The sequence below is a fragment of the Mytilus trossulus genome, chromosome 10 (genome assembly GCF_036588685.1).
Source record: "Mytilus trossulus isolate FHL-02 chromosome 10, PNRI_Mtr1.1.1.hap1, whole genome shotgun sequence".
NCBI lineage: Eukaryota > Metazoa > Mollusca > Bivalvia > Mytilida > Mytilidae > Mytilus > Mytilus trossulus.
Window position 1 is genome coordinate 77,810,605 of NC_086382.1, and position 22,210 is coordinate 77,832,814.

At 32.1% G+C, this 22,210-nt stretch overlaps 1 protein-coding gene across 1 annotated transcript; it reads right to left on the reverse strand.

The window, feature by feature from the left end:
- Positions 1–6,937: 6,937 nt before the first annotated feature.
- LOC134688609 (cellulase/esterase CelE-like) lies at positions 6,938–9,938 on the reverse strand. The gene is made up of 2 exons (XM_063549437.1): positions 9,771–9,938; positions 6,938–8,944 (listed from the first exon to the last, which is right to left on the reverse strand). Exon 2 carries the CDS (start codon positions 8,922–8,924, stop codon positions 7,851–7,853), a length of 1,074 nt encoding a protein of 357 aa, XP_063405507.1. The 5' UTR covers positions 8,925–8,944; positions 9,771–9,938; the 3' UTR covers positions 6,938–7,850.
- Positions 9,939–22,210: the final 12,272 nt, after the last annotated feature.

A 22,210-nucleotide genomic window follows, 5' to 3' on the forward strand; every position in this document is an offset into this window, starting at 1 on the left:
AGATTAGGGTTAGGTTACCATACAGTTTAGCAATTTTGTTGTTGGTGATTATCTTCAACGTGTTTTATCTGCTTTAAATGTTTGCTATGTGAACGCTTTCCTTCCACAATGAGAAAACGAAATCGTAAGATAATAAAATTTCCGTACTTGGAAAATTTGAATCAATTCAACTGAACATTTTGTAACAAAGCAGTTTAGGAATAACGAAAACCACTTATCTACCAGCTGTGTTGAAGACCTATTGGTGGCATTCGTATTTCAGCCAAAAGATCTCCTAATAACTTTTTCGGAGGGTAGATTGTAGTCTTATGTTAGTATTTCACGGGAATGTATCAAAAGCACATGACTATTTATCTAAATCTTCGAACGAACCAAATTGATAGTTTAATAAAAGAAGTCTTGCAGCCGTTTGAAGACATTTTAACGCCTGACTTGACCTTTACTCATTTGAAGATTAAAGTTGGATATATAAAGAGAGATAACTCTGTTACTTTATTTTTAAAATAAATTGAACTGCTGGCATTTTAACAGAGAATACTAATATTTTAATAATCTGAACGAATTTAATAAAGCATATAACTTTGGAATTTTCTGAAAAATTGCATCTTTTTGTTTTGTTTTCAATCATACAAGTTTACACTTATCCGAATTTCAAAAATACATTTGCTTGAAAATAATTCAATATCATACATTTTTGTTTAGCAAATATAATTGATGTAATTATATTTTGTCGGGTCACTATTTTGCTTTTCATAATTTCATGTGCAATTTTCAGTGGCTTATTATCGTTTGGTTGATTGACGAACGTCTTTTAGTAAGCTTTCGACTTTGATGATATAAAACACAATTACAAAGCTTTTTACTGTGTGAATATATAATATATAAAATTTTTTCAAATAAGAAATACATTTTTCGAATTGAAGGTCATTACCTCCAGATTGTGTTTATGTTTGATCGGATCATAAATTATTCATAGACTGTAAATAACAGGTGGGATCATTTAGTTGATTTGATATTGTGATCACAGGTTTATTTAATTCCCCCAATTTGCGTTTTACCTTCAAAGGAAAGTTTAATTTATTATAATTTTATTTTGATTTCATACATCACTATCATATGATTTATTAAGTGCAAAGTAAGTATTTTATGGCTACTAGTAATTGGTAACAACTTTATTCGAAGTAAAAAAAAAATATCAGTTATTTCAAATCTGAAGGTAATAGTTATCAAAGGTACCAGGATTATAGTTTAGTAATTATAAGTAAAAGTAAAATTTTAAATACATGATTTTAACGACAAAAAGTATATATTTAAAATAAAATCAGAAAGATTTGTTCCCTTCTGTATCATAATTAATAGTAGGCGAAAAAACACCCTGTCACAATACTGCAATTGTGGTACCCTCTCATAATAGGTAAACAGACTTTATAGCTTGTTGTTCGGTGTGAGCCAAGGCTCCGTGTTGAAGGCCGTACTTTAACCTATAATGGTTTACTTTTTAAATTGTTACTTGGATGGAGAGTTGTCTCATTGGCACTCACACCACATCTTCCTATATCTATTGTAAGTGACATTTCACTAAAAAAGACATATTACACAGAATTTAATATGTTCAGATTTATAAAGTAAAAAAACATGTCAGACATTTTTTTTAAGTATTATGAATATGATAATAGTGTTAACATTAATATCAATAATGTGGTAATTTTTATAAATTTCCTGTTTACAAAACTTCAAATTTTTCGAAAAACTAAAGATTTTTTTTTATCCCAGGCATAGATTAACTTAGCCGTATTTGGCGCAACTTTTTGGAATTTTGGATCCTCAATGCTCTTCAACTTTGTACTTGTTTGGTTTTATAAATATTTTGATTTGAGCGTCACCTTTGAGTCTTATGTAGACGAAACGTGCGTCTGGCGTACTAAGTTATAATCCTGGTATCTTCGATAACTATTACAACAATGAAGCTAATGATACATAGATTATGCAATTAAAATTACTATACCTTTAAGATAATACGGCATGAACGAATCCTTCAATCAACGGATTGTACGAAGTGTTCATAAAAAATGTCTTAACATTTTTATTTATACCTTTTTACGCCGGTAAGTTTCAAATATTGATTAATAAACATTTCATCTAAAATATATAAAAAAAACCTGTTTTCTTTGAACAAAACAAATGTATTCATTATTCTGAAAGTATAGTAAACTGATTATAATACAAGTATACTAAAAAAGAAACTCTAAAGCATGTTTCTATATATGCTATTAAAGGTAACAGGATTATGATATTCGTTTTATTTGAAAGAGACAATGTTTAAAATGTTGTAACGCTTAATATATTTTCTTGTCGCTAAACTAATTAAATATTTTTTCTTGTTACTAAATGAAGGAGGCTCATCATAGATACCAGGATGGAAATTTTGTATTTGCATCAGACATGCGTTTCGTCTACAAAAGACTTATCGGTGACGATAGTATAAAAAAAGGCCAAATAAATGCCAAATAAAGTACGAGGAATATATGTTCACTAAGGACCAAATGTTTTGCCAAATACAGCTAAGTTAATCTATTCCAAAGGTAAGCGTGCGCTTAGTATATAAAAAAATCAAAGCTCTGTTAACTGTTAATCAAGGACAATTAAAGTGAAGACAGAAGTGCTGACTACTGGTCTGATGAAACCTTCGGGCAATGAAAACCCCACCAACAGTGTCATCGACCCAGTGGTTGTAAATAAATTCATCAAAGATACCGGGATTGATATTTTGTATTTGTGCCAGACTCAGTTTCCGTCTTAAGTTTTTGGCGCTTAAGAGTCGTTTGTTGAAGCTTATTGTCGCCTTATTGTCGTTTATTGAATGACAAACTCGTGATATAACAAAAAATAGGTAGCGTCTACACATCATTCATTCACTCCCTCGATAAATAACGAAAATAAGTGAGCGTATACACATCAGCCATTCAATATCTCGTTATATAACGAAAACAAGTGAGCGTATACACATCATCCATTCACTATCTCGTGATATAACGAAAACTAGGTAGCGTGTACACATCATCCATTCACTATCTCGTGATATGCCAAATTAAGGTAGCGTCTACACATTTTTCATACACTATGTCGTGATATAACGAAAGAGAGGTAGCGTCTACACATCATCCATTCACTATCTCGTGATATGACAAAATTTAGGTAGCGTCTACACATTTTTCATACACTATGTCGTGATATAACGAAAGAGAGGTAGCGTCTACACATCATTTATTCACTATCTCGAGATATAACAAAAGTTAGGTGAGCTTACGCATTATTCATTCACTATCTGACGTTAGATTATTGAACGAATGAAAACCGGTCTAATTGCAAAGACCATCAGAAGTATAAAAATACACAATAAGAGGGGGGGGGATGGGGGGTCGGGAGATGAGGGCAGGACATTTTTTGGGACGTCAGGATCGGGTATTTTTAATCATGCGATTTTGGTATCTTTGGTTGTTTTTTTTTAAATTCGGGACCTCGGGATTTTGGGATCAGGACCCCAACCCCATCCCCGACGCAATATAGATAAATAAATATCTATTACAATTTAAGTTCGATTATTATAAACTCATATTCCTTCAGCATGCAATGAAAAAAAAACAGTTATGGTGAAGATACTTGTTTTGCATGCTAGGTATCAACAAATTATAATTGTTTCACACCTATGTTTGATATGATTATAGCTCTTCGTCCTTTATATAAGCTTTGGATTTCAAATATTTTGGCCACGAGCATCACTGAAGAGACATGTTTTGTCGAAATGCGCATCTGGTGTAACAAAATTGGTACCGTTGATTTTATTTGAAGCAATATAAGTTATGTCTATATCTGTATTCATTTCGTAAGATTGAACCTGTGTTTGAATGGTCCCCTACTAAAACATTTCGAGAATAAACCAATTTTATTTTAATAAATTTTCTAAATTTATATACTTAGTTCAAGAGGGGAAAATTAATTTCATTAGTATAAATATTCTGCATAGTGCTGACTGTCAAAATCATAAAAATTAGCATCGAATCAAACTGATGGTGAAGACTGAAATATAACGGTTTGAATTTACATTGAACCGCGAATCAAAACTTGTGAAGAGAATATTGAATCAAAACTCATTGCGAAGACAGATAATGATGGTTTGATTAATAGTGAATCGCGTACCAAAAACAACGAAAAGACAACAAAAATGAGGACCACTAGTTAAAAGCTGCAATGAAAATGGTTTTTCGCTAAATACAATAATTTTACTTTGAATCATTACTTATGGAGAAGATTGACATCTAACGTTTTGATGCAATCTTTACTTCGTATCAACGGTTTGAATAACAGTTAATGGTAATAATCAGAATACTTTGCAGGCATGTCTTTGTAATACGTTCTTTTTGTTTTTTTCCAATATGTGGTTGGTTATGAAATAATGAACTTTAGTTTGATTCCACCAATGATGTATATGGCTGTCTTAGTAATATATTCGTGTCTATAGTTACATCTTTACATGTATGTTTTTTGTCACTTTTGTATCTTTTTGCTAATCAAAAGTATATGATCAATGAATCATTTTCACATTTTACTTTACTGGACTCGAGGTCTCTTTTGTTTTTGTCTAATGAGAAATTATTTTCTTCAAGGTGCCGTTCGTAATAATTTTTGTTTAGCTTGCTTTTTTTTATTTCTGTCACATCATTGTTTTCTTAAAGGTCAAGTATTGGCAACAAAACCTCGATCAGATGCCTGGTTGCCAGAGAGTTAACGTCATGTTGAGGGTGTCAATTTTATTTATTGACGCAAAAGCCAGAACAATAAATCACATAATATATGCCCTTACTGTATGTTGCAAACATACATCATTATAATCTGAAATTAGATTTGTCTGCACGAATGTATTTTTTTTTACATTTGCTTATGCCCGCGTCACACTGTCCCGATTTTTACGCCGATGGCAACATGGTTACGGAAATTTTTAAAATCGGGACTGATCGTATCCAGATCGGGCTATTCGTAGTGCCATCTTTAACCATCGTTAACCATCGGCCACCTTTTCTAGCCTTCGGGGACAACTTCAGGAAGGGTTCTAAATTTTTTAACATGTTAAAAATTCCCCAAAGGTGCGTCCGATGTTGAGGGTTCGTATTGAGTTCGTATGACCATCCTCAACATCGTTATCTTACCGGGAATGCATCTTTTAACATCGTATTGCATTCGTTTTTCCCTCGTTTTCATCGGGCAGTTTTGATATTACGATGTCTACACGAATGAATCACGAAGCTATCCGAAGGTCTTACGATGGCAACACGACTTCGTGAAGACCTCGTAATCCCGTCGTGTTGCCACCGAATAAAAGTACGAAGGCGACAAGATGGAACTACGACGGATAAATCAAGCTAAATGTAAGTTAATGTTCGCGCTAAAATACATTTAAATTGCCATGCGCGATATGCACTGGTCAGTTTAATATGACAGTTAAGAAAGACGTTCACAAAACATGGAGCTCATATCAATGAGAACAAAACAGGCGACAAAGTTGTTTCTATTAATTCAAATGGAACCAGAAGAGCTGCTATTACATGCTCAGGATTTACTTTTACAAGTAAAATATTATTTGTTGTCAATTTTCATATCAAGTAACATAATGAAAATCATAAACGCGCCTCGTACACCAACACTGCAGGTACACGTATATAGGGAAAACAACTTTTTCTTCATTATTCTGATATTTTATGTATCGTCTGACTTGTTGTCACACGAATGTTTACTTCATAACCATCTGTTTTTTATATGTCATATTTTGCCGCATTTGTTGCTTTCCCCACATACTTCTTTTTGTCAATATGATTATGATATTCACCTGAAAAGAGCTCTTTTTGAACAAAAGGGATCGTACCTTTAAGATAGATCAGTAAACATGGGCATAATTTTAGTTCATTATTCAGACTAGTGCACACATTTAACAGTTCAAACAAGGCAATGCCGAGCGTGGCATCCCCTCGTATGTAACATATTGGGACAAAAATGGACACTTTATTTGTATATGACACATGCAGAAAATGGTAAATTGAATATGCATATTTGATACATAAACTATTTTTTTTAGAAATCAACCAAAACATTCAGTAACTGGAAATACCTTTAATATTGTCTTTAGAACCAGCAGATAAAAACAATGAGCAACCAATTTCCTGTGTATTATGGTATTTCAAGGAGAAAAAAACAAGTTCATCTGCATGACCTTGACCTTTGGTCTTGAACGTAAAAAAATGTCAGATCATTACAAGGAGGAACAATATACCAAATGTGGTTAAAATCTTTTGAAGCATATTGGTTTTAGAGTGTCCACAAGGGTGATATTGCCTTGTATTACAACTGCCACTGTGACCTTTACCTTTGAACTTTAAAGTCAATCGCGCGTAAGATATTCTTAACGAGTAACACCATACCAAGTTTTGAGCATTTTGGTTCTAGAGTGTCCATAACAATTTTATCTACACGCAACTTACATTTAGTAGGCGAGGGGATAATAAACTAAGTTTAAGACATCGTATAGTCATCGCGCCATCATCGTAATCCATCCTGTAGCCTTCGTAATCAATCGTGTAGCCTTCGTGATCCATCGTGTAGGCTTTGGCTGAGATATGAAGCTTAAATACCCGTCTTCGATTAACTTTCGTATGTCAATCTTTTGCTATCGTAAATAATTTCGGCACCATCGTATAGACTTCGTTATTCATCGTACTTGCTTCGGTGACTTTTTGGTATTTTAACGAGATCGGGACCAACTTCGTACGAACTTACAATTTTCGCATTCGGGTGTCCATCGTATATAAAAATCGGGACAGTGTGACGCGGGCATTATAAACAACTTAATCACACTGTAACCAAATACACTTTTTCAGAAAGTAATATGTAACCAAATACACTTTTTAAGTAAGTAATCATATTAAGGAAAATTACATTATTGTGGAGCAACTGTTATTCGTGGGTATCAATTTTCCTGGTTACGGCAAAAAAAGTTACCTGTTCAGTGGTTTCTTAATTTTCGAAAAGAACCATTATAAAGTGACTAATTTCAACTACAAATATTCGTGATGTTATCATATCTTGTTTTATAATGAAGTGTGGGACATTGTAAGATCAGGTGTTAAAAAGAATAAGAAGTAAAATCACAAAAATACTGAACTCCGAGGAAAATTTCACTCACTTGTTCTTCTTTCATTTCTAACAGCTTTTGCAAATAAGCAGATGTATCTATGTTTACAAAATAAGGGCAATTGATACCAGAGGGACATTTAAACTCATAGATTGAAAATGAACTAACAACTACACGCACTGCGTTATATTATACGAAAATATGTATTAATTCACATAATGGAATTATAGTGGATATATGACACAAGTTAAAAATATGTCTACATAATATAGATACTGTATCAGAAAAAGCTAAGTATAACTCATCTAAATCATATGATAAATCAGCAAAGAAGAAAAAAGAAAAATAACATAGAATCATCTAACAAAAACCTTATAATATATCAAATACAATATAATAAAGAGACATTTTTCATGTGTACAATTTCTAAATTTATGACGTCACTGGTACCTTTAAACTTTATTTTTAGAGAATGTAACAAACGTTTTTGGTATCTCACTAGATCGATAGAAGGTTTTCTTTGTAAATTGTTTGAATGTATTTCAAATTTCCTCGATATTTTTATGGAATATCGAATAAACGATATCACTATATTGAATATCTTAATATTAGTATTTATAAATTACAATGTAAAAACCATGGAAAAAAAAAATGTTTTTTTCTGAATTCATTACATAACCGTTATAATTTCATCCAGAACTCGTGACATATTCAATGTCTGACCTTTGATAACCTGGTCATTTAAAATCCAATCGCTGTTCCTTGTGTCGTAGTAGGTATCAAGAACATTCATGGACCAAGGGATCGGTTTGATTACTTGGACAAAATATTTTCCAAAATTAATGATTTCCGATTGGCTCAAGTCCCCGAATTCATTAGCTTGTGGCATCCAAGCACCAAGATAAGTGGTCAAATTGTAAAATGATGTAAAATAGTTTGCATATCCGATGGCAGTCATGACATTACTTTTTCCGAAATCGTCGCCAGTCCCAGACCAATATTTTTGACCTGGATTTCCGTCGTTTGTTAGTTTTTTATTTGGTCCAGATGCATAGATATGCCACTCTGCCATCATATAAGGATCGTTTTTATAAATATTTTGGTCGATTTCTTCTAATCCTTTAGCAGTTTTCTTTGGAGAACCTAGAATCAGCATCCGTTTATCATTCTTTCCGCCGGATTTTCTTATCCTTTTTACGACAGCAGATGTCCAGTCGTTGTATTTTGCGGTGTTTTCTCTGAGACTTTGTGCGCACTCATTTTCACATGAGTCGACTCCTAGTTCTGTAAATAGGTTGAATGAAAGTCTGTAGTCCTTATCTTTCAGCTTTTCAGCAACTCGTCTCCACCACTTCAAATAATTGGTTCGATGTAATTCAGTGGCGAAAGCTTCGGCCTCGTGATGGATCCAAGAAATTATTGGAGCAATGTTCGTAGCAAGACAATCGTTCACGACAGTCTCTAAATTATCCAAAAAGACAGCCATGTTCAAATTGTCAAGATCTGCTCTACATCTTAATCGTACATTTCTAAAACCTCGTTCATAAATATCAGCTAAGTTTTTCTTGTTGTATTTCTTGAAATTGAGGGTTTTAAAAAAATTCGTGGAAAATCCTTGAGCTATCTTTTTCTGGTATTTAGTTGGTGTATATGGATTATGTCTGGCTAAAGAATCTTTCAAACAGAATGCACATATGATAACTAATACCAAAATTGTCATCATTTTAGGATGTATCTGGAACATAATAACGGATTCTTTTGGTCCTGAAAAACAAACAAACGCATAAGTATTTGAGCTTTTGACATTTTATGACTTTTGATAAGGATTTTATCTAGAAATTGACAAAAGGGTCGGTTGAAATCAAAACTTTACGACAAAAAAGTTAATTTCAGCTTCCGAATTCTGACCTTTTCCAAAGTTCCAAATGGTGAAGTTGAAATTATCACTTCGTAAATCTTGCAGACGCCATCACGAGTGGGTTGACCGTTATGGATTATCCGCTTCACATGTGATATTGGATATATTTCTTATGTCCTAACTACAAAAAAAGTTAAATGACAAAATACTGAACTCCCAGGAAAATTCAATTAGAAAGTCCGTAAACACATGGCTAAATCGCGTTCGCATTTCATGAATATGACTTACTGAATTAAGAGTATGAATCGGCTTTGTAATAGAATAAGCAATACACGACGGATTTCAAATGTGATATCATCCCATGTTTTTGTTGGGGTTCGTATTATTGGTTGAAGCATTTTTACCTTTTGTGTCTGTTTAGTTTTTCGCACATCATTGTCAATATTATGGAATTTGATGCGACTGTCATCCAAGTGAGAGGTTTAGCTAGCTATACAACCGAGTTCAATCCACCATTTTCTAAATCAGAAAATGCATGTACCAAGTCAGGAATATCAGAGATGTTATCCATTCGTTTGATGTGTTTGAACTTTTGATTTTGGCTTTTTTGTCTTGAATTTTCCTTTGTGTTTCGATTTAGGAGTTTTGTGGTTTTAATTTTTTCTTGTCATTTTGAATGTTTCAATATCCATAAAAGTAAACCTTGTAAAATATATAATATAAAACATTTACCTCTTGTTCACAATATGAACTTGCTTCCCGCTCCAATAAAGACCCACTGTCGACGTTGATCACCACTGGAATGACATGGGCGCTGCAGAACACAGGACTTTATAAATATGTTCAACTTATAAAAGAACACGTCACAAAAGTCTCTTACATAAAGAGAAACTGTTTTGTGTTTAAATGCATCAAGCAAGAAAAAATTAAATTGTAATTTAAAAGGTTTCAGTTTCAGATGAGAAACCACTAATTGGCAATTAAATTATTGGGAATGAAATAAAAAATAGTTAAATCTGTATTTGTCAAGCCAAACAAAAATGTCTGAGAAAGTCATTTAGAATTTAATCAATGCGATGAAAAAAGAAAATATATAGATATCCTTTGATATCGGTTGAAATCACTTGAATAAAACAGTATGTTCTCAAGGTTAACAAATGACTTTATAAAATGGGATAAATATTTACCTATATCATATTTACTTAATCTTTTTTTATTTTATTTCTAAACACTTTTTATATTTTGTTTACCAAATATACTTGTTACATTTTTTACTTCATGAACCAAGCTTTTTTATGTATCCTTTCAATATTCCACTGATTAGTAGTCAGCTGCTGATAGTAACTTATAAACAAAATGTATGTTAACATTTTTTGACATCGGTTGAAATCACTTGAAATAAACAGTATTGGAGAAGACGTTACTAAGTTGTAAAACTTGTGTCTAATCCATTTGTCTCTTTTTGGAACAATAAAATATGTTTAAACTATTTTTTGAAATACAATTAAGTTTTATGCCTTATGTTGTTATCAATGGAGTATACTACTTTTTAGTGACTTGAGGATTTATCTGAATTATTCTGTTTTATGTGTTCTTGAACAAGAATTAAATAAAAATTTTCATTTGTCGACTTTTTTTTTAAACTGAGAGGAAGTAAAAAGTTCTTAAAGGTACCAGGATTATAATTTAATACGCCAGACGCGCGTAAGTAATTAGGAAAAAAATCTTTTCCCCCAAAATTATTATATTTAAAAACTCATTGCCTTAACTTTATAATTTGAATTCTGTATCAAGACTCTTCTAGAAATATTTTAAAACTTTAATCTCCAAGTTTCATTTTAATTATTAATTCGTGTCAAAAATTTATCTATGGTTTTTATTTTATTTTGATTATATGTATATTGATTTATGAGCTCTAGTAAAAGATCTAGCTGTTTAAATAAATGTTTACTTCGCACGAAAACTCTCAGAGAACATTGAAATCTACGTTTACCTGGTATAAAACTCACGGAGAAGATTCAAATCTAAGTTTAATTGTAATATATGAATGAAACTCATCAGAAGGTCTTTCCCACATCAATATTAACAAAATAAAAATAATAAAAAAAATATAACTTTTTTTTGGTGCATTAGAAAGTAGTGTTTTTGGTGACAATTCCTTCAAGAAATGTGGAAGTGTCTTAAGAAAACTGATACTGCCTCTACCTTTGACTGATTAATTTGATTGTTTGAAAATAATAAATAACCGATAAAAACATAAATTTATTTATCATAACATTTCAGTTTGACGAATATTATTTAGATTTTTCTGTTTGGCCTTGCAAGTTTTGCCCCTCTAGTACATATTTTTAGGTAACATTTAGAAAGTTTAGTGTTGAAAAGTAAGGATAGAAGACGCGAATCCAGCCATTTTTCAAATGGGGTTCCACCTATATGTCCCCATTCAAATGCATGATTGATCGTGAAAAATTGCGGGCTTTAACTGCCAGAACCCCCATCCCCCTTCGGTGGATAGCTTGAATAGGTATTTAGTTCTGATTCCGGCATTCCAAAATAAGGCCGATTTTTTTTAATTTGAAACACTACTCACGAATTGGGTAAATGTACCTGGCGAGGTGCCCTATTGGCTAGGAGATTGGGCCGCTTAAGCCACACCATCCACCACCTCGAAGCTCTGGGATAAAATGGTGCAAACCTGAATGCTGGCATCTCCTGGCACTAAATTTGAAAGCTGGAAAATATTATTTCTTTAAATAAAATTCTAATTTATGCACAAAAAAAAAAATCCAAGAAAAGTAGAAAATAATATATATATGTAGGACTCAAATCTATGGCGGGTTCCAAATCTATGGCAGATTCCTAATCTATGGTAAATGTGAAGTTACAAACGCCAAACAACTCAAATATATGGTAGATTTTTGTTTTCCCCAAATCTATGGCAGATTTTTGAATTGCGTCACAACGGAATAACGCCATATTACATCATCCCATAGATTTGAACACCATTCCAGGTATAAGCTTTCCCTCGACAAAAATTTGCGGATAGTCCCAAGGAAGATGTGACCTATTTCTAGTATCCGGAAGGAGGACGAAATGTACTGTACCGGCCAAAGCCCGCGATGAACAACGACACCGCTTTTTTATCGATTTTTATTTTAGAGAAAGGAGTTATAGAAAACATTTTACTGTCTACGGCTCGCAAAGTTTATAAAGTGAAAGATAAAAAAACGGATATCAATTTGATTTGAATCGTCATTAAATAAAAAAAGATGCATTAACGAAGAAATAAATATTACTTAAAAATTGAAACTGTTCATTTTTATTTATCATTTTTGTTTTATAAAAAAAGTTTGTTCAGGGACTTGCTATACTAGTTGGTTTAATTGATGGATTAAACAGGTAACATGCAAAGATTAGAAAATGTTTGTTTTTTACGGGGCACATCATTTCAATCTTGAAGTCTTTATTAAGGTATATGAATTCATCATTTACGTTTTATTTTTACCATCACGATTTGGTTGACCATTATGGAATGTTTATTTCACAAATGTTTATAGACAACTCTCCATTCAAGTCAAAATTTATAAAAGTAAACCATTACAGGTCAAGATACGGCCTTCAACACGGAGCCTTGGCTCACAATAAACATCAAGATATAAAGGACCCCAAAAAATAACTAGTGTAAAACCATTCAAACGGGAAAACTAACGGTCTAATCTATATAAGAACGAGAAACGAGAAGTCCACTTGTTTAAGACAAATCATTGGTCGTATAGGTACTGCATTATTTTCCATTTGCACAACATTTGCAATAGATTTGGAAACCGTGAACATAAATCCGTAATAGATTAGGAAATTACAAAACTTGCTTATGTTAGGATTGAAAAAGATCTGCCAGAGATTTGGGATGGCATGACGTCACATTTGCCATAGATTATGAATCTGCCATAGATTTGGAACCCACCATAGATTTGAGTCCTACATATATATGAGCTAAATGAAGAAAACAGCATTCTTAGATATGGAACTGGAAATATTGATATCAATAACTGCTTTTATTTCTAAACAATTCGATCATGATTGCGATGATATGAATGTCTCTTGATTTGGTACAAGCATTTCCTCATGAAGAAAACGATAAATTAAACCTGGTTGTAAAGCTAGCTAAGTCTCTCACTTGTATGAGTCACACAGAATTCCATTACATTATCAACATTTTTTTTTATGCAAACAGACATGATAGGTCAAAATATATAAGGAGGTAGGGCCAATTTTTCCTGATTTTTCAAAAAGTGCCGACAGAATACAATTAACTAAGAAATAAAACAGCTTTTTAGATCGATATCTCGATACCATAGTTAATTTAACCTTAAAAAGGTTCAAAGTCCAATTAGCGGAAATTATGGTGTTTATAGTTGGGGAAAAACAGGAAATCCCCAACAGAAGGACATTTCAAGATACGGGTTTTTGTGACTGTTGTAATGTATACTACCTTTTCCCTAAAAAGGAAATTGGTTTAGTGTGTCCTTAATTCATAAAAAAACAACTTTTTAATGAAAAAGTGTAATATCGCTAAATTGTATCAATATTGCTCCTTAATAAGAAAATCATGGTCACGCATCGCCGTGGCTCCATCAGTAGAGCATAGAACTACAAACGAAAGATTGTTTTGAAGATATTATTCAAATCCCGCTTAGACATCTTTCTTTTTTTGTTAGTTAAATCTGAATGTTTCTATCATATTTTTTCGGATTTTTTTTTTTTTAACATGGTATTATATGTAACAAATGCAGGCAACAGCAATATTGTCGCCAATTCAGTACCTGTGTAAATACTAGTACTGTATTTTTTACCACCGTCTATGCCCTGGTCCTAAGTCATCAGAAAATAAAACAAAACCACACATCGTGATTTAGTCCATCAGCTAGTTCTCAAAAGCGCTCTAGTTAAGGAGTTTGTGTTACACCCCAGGGTACCGCGATTTTTTTTTTATAGAATTCAACTTCATTTTCTTATTGATAAAATACAAGGTGTTAGACTAAAAAAAAAGTATCCAAAAGAGGTTTAAAAACGTCCCTTTCAATGGTCCCCTCATTTAGCAATCACGACTAAGTAATTTTTAATTAAATTTTTTGATATAAAGCGACTAAAATAAAATAAAGTATAGGTGTAAACAACTAAAACAGATACAAAACTATCATATTTAATGTAACTCTGAAGATTTTTTGTTTTAAAAAAAGTTTTTTTTACATTACAAACAATCCGATTTTTTGGGTTAAAATTAAGGCTTATTTTTTCCTTTCATAAAGAAATTCGTTATACATTTACCCGTTTTAGTTAATTAAACTTTAGAATTAATCATTATACAATGTTTCAATCATTTGCAGTATTTATATATAGTCTAAAATATGAAATATTTGATAATATATATATACGTGCAAATACTCGTTAAATTACGGAAATCATCAAATTACCGTCTTTGATTCAGTATACAACATGTACAGTGCATTCACACATAAGCATTATCAATTTGCAACTGAAAACACACATTTAAATGTTGATTTGTGATGTTTTGGTGAGACAAATTATTTTATAAAGTGAATGTGTAACAAAATATTACTGAAAAAGTACAAATTAAGGTGGTTTTTTTTTTGCGTTCAGAAAAGGTGCACTCTATCGAACTCAATAAAAGTGTGCTTGATTATATTTTGTGTTTTAGCTATATATGTAGTGATTGACTTAAGATTATTAAGTCATTCAATCGACAAACATCGCTTTGAATGAACGTCAAATAGTCAGTTATGAGAATTGGCCATACTTTTTATGTTCTTTGGTTTCTAAGAGATAAAAAAAAAATTGACTTTGTTGTTTTTAGTTTTAACAAAGATTCTGTTAAGCGATGGTTGTTAAATGTACATGAAATTTTTATCAAAGGTACCAAAATTATAATTGAGTATGCCAGACGCGTCTACATAAGACTCATCAGTGACGCTCATATCAAAATATGTGTAAAGCCAAACAAGTATAACTTTGAAGAACATTGAGAATCCATAATTCCAAAAAGTTGTGCCAAATACGGCTAAGGTAGTCTATGTCTGGGATAAGAACATCCTTAGTTTTTCGAACAAATCTAAGTTTTATAAACAGGAAATTTATATAAATGACCACATTATTGATATTCATGTCAACACAGATTGTTGACTACTGGGCTGGTGATACCCTCGGGGACGAAACGTCGACCGGCAGTGGAAGGAGCTTCAATATCCTTAAATATCGAGATTCAGTAGGAATGGGTAACCCTGAAACATCCGCACAAAAAGAACTTTAAAAAACTCGAATGAAGCGAGACAAAACTGATGTTATGAAATTGTTTCAGACTCTGCAACGCTGGTCAAATCCATTTGAAACATCTGAGCAGTTATATGTCTTGTTCTCGGGTTCTGTTGCTTCTTCGGAATTAATGTGCAACCTTCTAAACGCGTATGAAAAGGGAAAGTTTGCTTCAAAAATTTTCATTAATGAACGGCTTATACAAAAGTCAACCGATATCTTCAAAACAATTAAAACATTATCATTGCTTATATTTTTAAAAAAGGAAATAAAAGACAAGCAGTTAATGGCTGATAAGAACAACAAAACATTGAGAGCAGATGAAAAAAATGTCGCCTGCTTGTCATAGCCCAGACAAGATAGTTGGTTGCGCAAAAGGCTCTCCAGTTTGAATTAGGTCCTCTTCCAATGTATCTTGCAAACTTTGATGGTACACATGTAAGGAAAATTAAAATCTGTTCTGGATGGTCTTTTAGAAAATGGTCATTCCTTAGAAAGCATGTGGATATTTGATGACATGGCAGTTATTCAATCCATTACTAGGATACAAAGCACTTTTTTTTATTTGGCAATTGTTATTTTAAAAACCATCCTTTTAGTTTCGAAAAGAGGTCCCGCATTGATTTTGTCACTGATAAGTATCCCGCAATATCCATAAAAAATTAAAACAGCAGGTCCTTTGGAGGGCAAATCATTACGATAAGTTATAGACCATCACAATCGTGTTCTTGGGAATAGAAGAAATTTTTGTTAGTTGGGGAAAACAAAGTTGCTCTTGTTGAATTTTTTAGTTCGGAAAAGAGTAAATAATCCTATAGATTTACACTTGAATGTATTGATTTATTTGTATCACATGGAAGTATGTGCCACAAAATAAATGTTGGAAATGAAATAGCGTAGAATGGTTTTATCTTATAATCAAACAGGAAGAAGCCGATTACAAAATGTTTCTTAATGCAAAAATATGCAGCTGACAAAAGTTACGACTCCATTGTTATAAAACCTTCTGAAATTGATGTGGAAGTATTTGCTTTCTATTTTCACAGTTGCATATCAATTCTAACATTGTTAGATTGGTGAGAATGTTTGTAGAAAACTGCCAGGATTTCACGGCAGTACAGGTTGTGTGATTCAGTAATTGTTTTGTGTGGTAAAGGAAAAAAAGCAAAGTATTCGGCTTTTTGACACGTTATGTATTTTCGGAAGGTCTATTCTATTGTGGTGAAACCTTGTAGAGATTGACGAAGAGTTGGCAAAACTCTCGAGCGGTTTTTGTGTTCTATATATGCATACGAAATTAAAAATATCGATGAATAAAGATCAGGACATTTTGAAATGCAACCAAAAAAAGATTTATTATTGTCATCTACTGCCCCAACAAAAGATGCAATGTTTATGCACATTAAACCATCCAACTTTCAGACGAAGATTTGGAAATCTGCTCTTAAACACAAACACTGGTCTGTTGTTAAACAACTATAGTTGGATTGTTTAGAACGATTTGATCAGTATCAATTGGGTAGACCAACCAAAAGCGTTAGATGCTTTAATAATTCTGAAGTGCTGTTCATTTACAGCTGGTTGTGCCAACAACTTATGTTTATGTGTTCAACAAGGTTTATCCTGAACAAATACCTGTATGTAAATGCTCAAAAGCGTGTAGATATAAGGATTATCAAAACGTTGATATTGCTAACGATGACCACGAATATGATGGAAATGATGATAATGAAAATTCGGTAGATGCAGGTGACCAAACTGATGATGATTGACCTTCTGCGTGACCTTAAAATGTAGTGATTCGGTTGTTAAAAAAAAATAAAAAGATAGAGATCTAGAAACCCTGACAGTTTTGTGTGTTTTAATATGTAAGTTATTTCAGGAATATGATGTATAAATTTGTGACAGAATCGTGCATTTCTAGTTGCCTATGTTTGTGTCTGTCGATTATTCTATGTTTTTGTTTCTTACCTTTAAATGTTTTTTTCAACAGCCTTTACACTGTAGTTACATTATGCTCTATGTTTCAATATAAAAAATATACCATTTTATCAAGAAAATTATTACTTTTGCTTCTTTTCATTCAAAATCATGAATTTTGGAAATTACCCTCCCCCTTTCTTCTTGGTCCTCTACGATTTAAAAATTAATTGAAAATTAGCCTGCGTTTAAATAAGATGTGATTTGTTCAATTTAATGAAAAGAATAGTACTAAATTATTGGTTATTTTTACATTTTTCTGTAAATATGTGCAAAACAAAATTTTTGATATACCCTTAAATAAGTCCCCTTTTAACCCCTTTTGGACACTTTTTCAAAAGTCTAACACCTCTTAAAATATTCTTCATATATTACTCTTTGAATTTATATAAAAAAATTGCGGTACCCTGGGGTGTAACACAGAATTGAAATTTTGCCCTACCAGCTGATGGACTAAATATGCTTTAAACATTTTTATAGTGATCTGATGCATGATATTTCTTAATTCTACATGCATGTATAACTTATATATATTTGTTTATATGTATTGGTTGTATGTAATATTATGACATACTTTATGATACATCTATAGTGATGCAAGATATAAAAGAGATTATGTACAATAAAAGAAGGAAAACATATATGAACCTTTTGGTATTTAAAACATATACCGGTTCTTTGGATACTTTCCAATTAAAATAAAAAAGTAAACAAAAATTTAACATCAAGTGTTTTAGTTAAACAACTTGAGTATTGGCTATTGATGTTTATCTGTAATTTTTTTTTTATCTTTAACATGTTTAAATGATTTTTATTTTTAATAAAATGTAATTCAAAGAATTAAAGATATTTTTTAAAAATTATGTTTTGAATCAAATGTAAAAAAAAAAGAAAAGAAAAGAAAATTATATAATCTATAGTTTGAACTTCATAATTTGTAAAATGATCTATTGTTTACATGTACTTATGAATAAATCATGGTAAAACACAGTTAATGTTGTACTTGATTGAACTGACGATAAGGTTGCCACAACCAAGGGACTTGCCACGGCAATATGTTGGGCGGCGGTTGACCCCATGGGGGACACAAAGTTTTATCATGTAGCATCGGACCCCACGGTGGACTTGGGGGGTTTCCTGGTGGCATCGGACCCCATGTTGGACATTGGGGATTTTCTGGTATCATCTGACCCCACGGCGGATACATCGTGTTTTTGTGTAGAATTGGAGGCGGTCTATCCATAGAATTGTCAAATGCACTGAATCTTTGGCTAGTGTTTGGTTGTCGGTGAGAAAAGTTTATACCTCCTGTAGCGATTGGTTGTTGGTTAGCATGATTAGAACGTGAAGGTCTGTTCCCATACATGTTCATTGCTGTTTTAAGGTGTTTTACGATTTCAGGGAGACCTTGTTTACTGTTTAAATGAACCTGGTCGTAGAACATTTCATCTGTTGGTTCAAACTTTTTTATTAATGTTATCATTTGAAATTTCAAGCATTCTGTGGCTAGGATTTCGTAAGCATCGTGTACTCTTGCATCAAGCATGTCCTTTCTTCGAATTATAGGTAAAACAAATATTTTAGCATTTGGCCAAATTTGTGTTGTAGTATGAAAAAGGTTTTCAAATTCCTTGTTTTTAACTGCATTGTTCTGCAAATCCCTCGTTCCTATGCTGATAAGGACATGCTGTGGTTTTATGTTTTTGCCATTTTTCTCTATGAAAGTGGAACATGTTTCTGCTCCCCCTCTAATGTATCGTCTTATTGTTTTTCCATCTGGAGAAATTTTTTTAGGAATAATTCTTCTGAGAATCGAGTCGCTGAGAATGAGATAATCGCATTCTGACACTCCGACATTTTGAGTATGAGATTCACTTGTTCTCTTTTCTCTTTGTTCATTAATTGATTCTTTTGAATTGCATCTTGAATTCATGCTAGTGTTTAATTCCTCTAAACGTGAAATGCGATTATTGAATTCTGCAATTTTGTTCGAAATTGACTCCATACTGTCATTGTTCTCTTCTCGGAAATCAATAAGAATTTTTTCATTATTTTGCAGTTTCTCAATTATAGTATCTTTATTTAATGCTGATTCTTTAAACTGTGTGTCAAGAAAATTTATTTTCAAATGAAGAGATTCCAGAGTCTGATTGCAGTGTTTTATTTTATTGTCAAAATTTTCAATTTGTTGTGAAACATATTTGATTTTTTGGTTTGATGATATTAATTCTGGAACAAATCCTTTGATGTCTGGCACAATAGTGTCTGTTGCATTCTTGAGGTCGGTTAATTTATTTACAAATAACTTAAAGGAAATGTCAATAGTGGTCAAAGTTGCTGTAAGTGTGTCAAGTTTGGAGCTCAACACTTGGCCGTGTTTTGCAATCTTTTCCTTAAGTGTTTCTACTTGATTGTCCTGGTTTTTTAATGTACCCTCTTTCCTGATTGGGGTACATGTGTTGTTGACATTTGCAAGGGATTTTGCAAATGTTAAAGACGTGTCACTAAGATTGTTTTCATTTTGAAGATTTTTTCCAGTTGTAGATTGTTCAATTTTAGTATTGTCTAAACTTAAGCTATGATCATTAAAACTGTCATCATTTCCACTTTTTTGTAGTAGGGAGCTGTCTTGTGAATTCACTATGTGCTTCAGAGTTTCGAAATATGTTTCGCTAAACTGTACACATTTGGCACCCTGAATCACAACGGAGCCCGTTTTATAAAAGTTTATCTTTATGGTGCAGTTTTTGTCAGTACCACAGTCACATAAAATTTTGATAACTGTTTTTTCCTTTAAGAAGGTAGTTTTTTCTGTTCCAAAATGTTGCACAATTGCATTTTTCCAGGGTTCAATCTTTTCAGGCAGTGTTTTGAACGTAACGTTGTTTGTTTTACCATTAACTTGCTGACAGGGCATTGGTTCTTCTAACTGACAGTCTGTGTATTTGTTATTCGAGTTTATATCTGTACACTCGTCAATTCATTACCTGTCACAAAATTTTGGAATTTTAATGGTGGTTTAATTTCCCTCGGCACCACCATTTTTATAGTGTAGTACCAGTGAGACAAATAATATCAAAAAAGTAAAATCACAAAAATACTGAACTCAGAGGAAAATCAATACGGAAAGTCCATAATCACATGGCAAAATCAAATAACAAAACGCATCAAAAACGAATAGACCTGAACTGTTATATTCCTGACTTGGTACAGGCATTTTCAAATGTAGAAAATGGTGGATTAAACCTGGTTCTATAGCACTAACCCTCTCTCTTTAATAAAAGTCTCATCAAATTCCGTTATATTTACATGATGCGTTAAATAAACAGTCACAATTAATAAAATAGTCAAAATATGGGTACATCAGTCATCATCGCATAACAATTTTAAAAGGGACAATTTAACAGAACACAAAAACATCTATCTACGAACACATGGATTGATTTGAGTGTCTGACGTCATAAAATTTGTATACGTCACATAAATTTGTCGTTCAATGTGCATACAAACAGTTTTAAAATTTACATACTAGGCAATGTAAGCATACAGTTAAAAAATCAAAAGTTTGTAAGAACAAATTACAGAAATAGACCGAGATTTTAACTAGTCCAAAAGTTATAGGTAGAATTGATGAGAATTCAAAAACATTTAATTCCACTACGCGATTGAATGATTTTGACGTTTGTGGTTCAACGTATATAGTAATTCCTAATAGAAATATATCATGACATATAATAGACCAAAATAATACTGACGAAATCTTTTAAAGTACAGAGTCACGTAATAAGAACAAAAGAAATACAAAGAGTCGCATATACAAAACAAACCACCAAAAAATGAAAGCCAATGCACACACATTGACGAGATGTATAAGTACCGAGCCCCGTCAAACGGATATCACATAAAACCATTCAACAGTAAAAGTAATATTAATAATAGAACAAAGACAAATGAAAGAACAGTAAAACATGTTGTTAAGATAATAAACAACATCAGTATGCAGAATATAAAACTATAGAAACTTCTACCAGCTCTAACTCAAAGTATTGACAATTCTGTGTTAAGGGGGTGTAAAATTCAGTTTGACAGCTTCAGACGTGATAAAATTTGACCTTTTTGAACTGGACCAAATCACAACTTAACATAAAGATTCAGCACCCAAATTTTTTTAACATGTAATTACATCCCCCTACTTAATATTTCATGCATTTAATATCAAGAAATAAATTGGGAAATTGTATTAAATAAAACATGCAAGTTATACACTGTTTACACTAGGGACTATATTCGTAGACACGAAAACCAAAGGGCGATAACTGTATACTTGGACCAGGAGTCTTACTCTATCCATTCTTAAGGTAGATCATAAGTAAATCTTTTTTGAGACAGAATTTTCTTATACTTAGCCAAAATGAAGATTTTAGTATGATTTTTTCAGAAATGTAATAAAAAGTATGGGTCACCGTGCTATTTTTCAAGCTATGTGTCGTTGAAAATTGCCTAAATTTGGTTATATTGTTAATGGAAAAACACATTTTGTGTGTATAAAAAAAAATCTATGAGATAGAATTTTTAAATAAATTGTGAAAAGATAGGTTTTGTACCATAGTTTAAGAAAATAAAAAGAAAAAATGGTGTCACCGAACTTGTTTTCTTGCTACAAGTAAAATGAAAAAATTTCCCTATTAGTCTAGTATAAATTTTTTACTAAAAGAGTTATCTTCCCTTACATGACTCATTTGAAAGAAATGATTGTAAAAGCAAAAACAAATATATTTGTTTAAATATTTTGAATTATAAAATAAATAACCAACTTTTCTTTATATTATCAAACAGTCTAACCTTTAAATTACAAGTCTGTC